This window comes from Salvelinus sp. IW2-2015, unplaced genomic scaffold, assembly GCF_002910315.2.
Source record: "Salvelinus sp. IW2-2015 unplaced genomic scaffold, ASM291031v2 Un_scaffold5108, whole genome shotgun sequence".
NCBI classification, from domain to species: Eukaryota; Metazoa; Chordata; class Actinopteri; order Salmoniformes; family Salmonidae; genus Salvelinus; species Salvelinus sp. IW2-2015.
In genome coordinates, this window is record NW_019946374.1 from 19,473 (window position 1) to 24,200 (window position 4,728).

At 44.6% G+C, this 4,728-nt stretch overlaps 1 protein-coding gene across 1 annotated transcript in view; it reads right to left on the bottom strand.

The window, feature by feature from the left end:
- LOC112077971 (uncharacterized) overlaps nt 1–4,728 on the bottom strand; it is a 15,634-nt gene that overhangs the window by 4,385 nt on the left and 6,521 nt on the right. The window contains exon 2 of the mRNA XM_024144348.2: nt 3,884–4,114. Within this exon, the coding sequence (XP_024000116.1) occupies nt 3,884–4,114 (231 nt within the window). The remainder of the gene's footprint in view (nt 1–3,883; nt 4,115–4,728) is intronic.

The window sequence follows — 4,728 nt, forward strand, 5'->3', positions numbered from 1 at the left end:
TGTTTTACCTCAAGTCGCCACAATATACTGTAAACTGTTTTTCTGGAAGCTGTGCTGTTGCCATTTTCCCTACATTTTCCCTTCACGTAGGGCCAGCCCAATTCGAGTTCAACCCAATTAAGGCAATAGCCCCTGCCATATACAGTGCAGTTCGGAAAGGATTCTGAGACCCCTTTTTGACTTTTTTCACATTGTTAACGTACAACCTAATTCTTTAAAAATGAATTATAAACAAATGTTTTTAACTAATCAGGATCTACACACAATAGCCCCATACGACCCAAAAGGTTGAAAACAGTTTTGAATCTGTGGACATTTTTTGCAAAGGTATTTAAAAAAGGGAAATAGAAATACCTTATTTACAAAGTATTCAGGATTGTGTCCCTTTGCTATGAGACTTTGCGAAATTCGAGCTCAGGGTGCAATTCCTGTTTCACATTGATCAATCCTTAAGATGCGTTTCTACAACTGCATTGGGAGCATACCACCTGTGGAGTAAATTCAATTGATTGGACATCGTTTGGAAAGGCACACATCGGTTCTATATAAGGTCCCACAGTTAAAAAGTGCATGGGAAGGGGCAAAAACCTAGCGCACGGTACCAAAACAATATCTGCAAGCATTGAGGTCCCAAAGAACACATGGCCTCACAGATCATTCTTAAATGGAGAATAAAAAGAAAAAACCAAAAAAACTTTATAAACCAGCGAATGACGCTCGTTATAAGAAAGCTGGCCGACACCATTGCGCAAACTGACCCTGTGAACAAGGAACCCGATGGTCACTACTGACAGAGTGCAGAGGTCCTCTGGATTGAAAATGGGGTGATAGTGCGTAGACATACCTTCCAGTCGGTTAAGGCATACTTACACATACATAGCAGCCACTCCAACATGATCATGGCCGGCACTCATTAATTTAGATCTAGAGTGGCAGTAAGGAAGTCTCATCTTCCTCCAGAGCTGAAACAAGGAAAGACTCTCATTATACTAGGTTTGCTTTGGGGAGTTTTGCACCAAAAAAGCACCTAATAGGACCCTCAGGAACCATGAGAAAAACAAGAATTCACACTCCCTAGAGTCTGATGAAAACCAAGATTGAACCCTTTAGCCCTAAAATAGCCAAGCAGAGTTCACGTCTGGAAGAAAAACCTGGACACCATCCCTCCTAAATGCAGGCGTTTAGAGCAATTGGTATGGCATTGTCGCTAAGCATGTCCAATGCTGTAGCGGTGGATTATGTTAGGTAGTTCGCGTAGCGCAGGTGCACAGAGCACGAAAGGGCTAGTCAGCTTGGAATGGTCGAAGAGTCGAGAAATGAGAAGATGGGAGGCATAGCATAGGACAGAAGAGTAAAGTAGGGATACGGGCGTATCGAGAAATGTGAAACAACCATGCATCACACGTGTAGTTGCATCAAAGAAAACCTCAGATACTCTAGCCTGGTCAACGATATCACCTATGCCGTAGTATTTCAGGGAACAACAAACACCACTAAGAACTTACAACAGCCCTCTAAAGCGACCCCTAAACGCATAGTGAGGGCTCTCTGAATGGGGTCCTGGATGTGCCCAGCCAGAGGCCGCGGCGACTGGTGCAACATCATGTTACCAAACCAGATAGTCTTAAGCTATATTCTGTGGTTCAAGAAGACCTGAAGACAGTGGTAATGTTTCCTGATAACGGTTGTTCTCAAGCTCCGCACGTTCCCCATGCAACAACCTGGGACAGAGCTTGAGAGGATGTGCCGAGAGATGATGGGAAATGCATGGGATAAACGTAAGAGACCCATACAACCCAATAGAAATTACACGGAGCTAGTGTGCCAAGCAGCTTTTAGTGCGCTCATGTGCAACTAAGACACTGCACATCGTTTAAGATGGCGTCTAATTTCACAAAATCCAAGCTGCCAAAGATCTGGGTGCTTTCAAACCAAAGGTTAGTACTATGAGGCCAAAAGCTGAACAAAGAAGGTAGTTGCTGGCCCGAGCTGATATACCCCATTTATAACTTGTACGTGGCTACACGTGTTAACAAGTGCATCAAATGGTGAGGTGGATAATAAGTAATATTCATGACCGAACCCTTTTTTCACTCCCCTTTTTTTAATTAGTTGAACATTTTACAAACAGCAACTTAATACATTTCATATAGAATGGTGCAAGATTTTTTAAAATAACACATTACTTCTTAATTTCACATAAGTTATTCAGGATCAAACTCCTCTGCTTAGAGCGAGAAAGAGAGAGAGAGCAATGACGTGGTGCGCATATCTGCACATATGTGATGTTGTACGCAATTTTCTGGGACCACTTTTGGCTTGTGAGAGCTACTTTCAGAASTACTGGCTAAAAAGTATACAAAAGTACCAGGAAATCTCTTTAAGGGATCCCCTGCTACAACCTAAATTACTCAGCAACCACATAACATACATGAACAAATCTCATTCCAAAATCATGGGCATTAATATGGAGTTGGTTCCCCGTTGCTGCTATAATAGCCTCCACTCTTCTGGGAAGGCTTTACACTAAGTTGTAACATTGCTGCGGGGACATGATTCCATTCAGCCACAAGAACATTAGTGAGGTCAGGCACTGATGTTGGGTGATTAGGCATGGCTCGCAGTCGGCATTCCAATTCATTCCAAAGGTGTTCGATGGGCTCTGTGCAGGCCAGTCAAGTTCTTCCACACCAATCTCAACAAAACATTTTTGTATGGAGCTCGCTTTGTGCACAGGGGCATTGTAATGCTGAAACAGGAAAGGGCCTTCCCCAAACCGTTGCAACAAAGTTGGAAGCACAGAGTTGCTTAGAATGTCATTGTATGCTTTAGTGTTAGGATTTCCCTTCACTGGAACTAATTGGCCTAACCCGAACCATGAAAAACAACCCCAAACCATTATTCCTTCTCTACCAAATGTAATAGTTGGCACTATGCATTGGGGCAGGTAGTGTTCTCCTGGCATCCGCTAAACACAGATTTATCCGTCGGACTGCCAGATGGTGAAGCGTGATTCATCACTCCAGAGAACGCTTTCCACTGCTCCAGAGTCCAATGGCGGCGAGCTTTACACCACTCCAGCTGACGCTTGGCATTGCGCATGGTGATCTTAGGCTTGTGTGCGGCTGCTCGGACATGGAAACCCATTTCATGAAGCTCCCGACGAACAGTTCTTGTGCTGARGTTGCTTCCAGAGGCAGTTTGGAACTCGGTAGTGAGTGTTGCAACCGAGGACAGACGATTGTTTAGCGCTACGCGCTTCAGCGACCCCATTCTGTGAGCATGTGTAGCCTACCACTTCGCGGCTGAGCTGTTGTTGCCCSTAGACGTTTCCACTTCACAATAACAGCACTTACAGATGAGCGGGGCAGCTCTAGCAGGGCAACATTTTTACAAACTGACTTGTCGGAAAGGTGGCATCCTATGACGGTGCCACGTTGAAAGTCAGGCCATTCTACTGCCAATGCCATGGAAACCCATTTCATGATGCTTCCGATGAACAGTTCTTGTGCTGACGTTGCTTCCAGAGGCAGTTTTTAACTCATAGTGAGCTTTGCAACCGAGGACAGACCATTTTTACACGATACGCACTTCAGCACTCAGCGGCCCGGTTCTGTGAGCTTGTGTGGCCTACCACTTCACAGCTGAGCTGTTGTTGCTCCTAGACGTTTCCACTTCACAATAACAGCACATACAGTTGACCGGGGCAGCTCTAGCAGGGCAGATATTTGACAAACTGACTTGTTGGAAACATGACGGTGACATGTTGAAAGTCACTGAGCTCTTCAGTACTGCCATTCTACTGCCAATGTTTGTGGGTGTGGCTGAAATAGCCAAATCCATTTATATATATAGTTGTACCTTGTGAGTGCCTGTGACATACCTTTGTGATAAGTTTCTTGACAGCATCTCTTGATTTGTTAAACTGATCCGCCGCAATGCTGTCAGAGATGTCCATAGCAATGTATATGTTAAGCTTTCCAGCTGTATCTACCATGATCTTCTTTCCTTCCTGATATGTGTCATCTGAAAGGCACCAGCAGGATATCTTACTTTGACAATCACAGGTGGAAGAGGATGTGTGTGAGGAATGGTGCCGCAAGGAAAATATGTACTGTTGAGAGAGATTGTTCTTACAGCAGGAGGTATATAGAGGCGTTGATGGTCTGACCGCTGGGAATCTCCGGCCGGTGCTAGGGAGGCTTTGGGTTCAAGTTTATGGAATAAGACCCGACAAAGTGACACCGTCTGTGATCGAGGGCTTACATTTGCTGGGGTCAAAGGGAGCGCTTGTATTGTCCAGAGAATGAGCCCAATGGAACTGGGCTTAGAGCCTAAATTGTTACTGGTGAGGACCCATGTAAGACATCCTAGAACAATGAACACTTTGCAAGCAGCGCAACAACAGTCACAATATTCCATTGATAAATATTACCTAAAGATTGTCACGTACAAGTTGCCAGATTTCATATGAATGCGAGAGAAGAGAGATTTCAACCCTGATGTTTATGTCTGGTCTCTTTGTTCTTGTTGCAGAACAAGCACACGTATGACCACTTGCCCACTGGAGGATCACAGAGGCATCGCAGTTGCTATCACGAGAGAGCCTTCAGGGTTGCAGCGCCCATCCGGTAGGTCTCTTCCATAACAACCAATATGTAATGTTAATCAAGTCTTTATTTCGTTGTCATATCACCTATACTGTGTAACATATTTGCCAAACCTTTC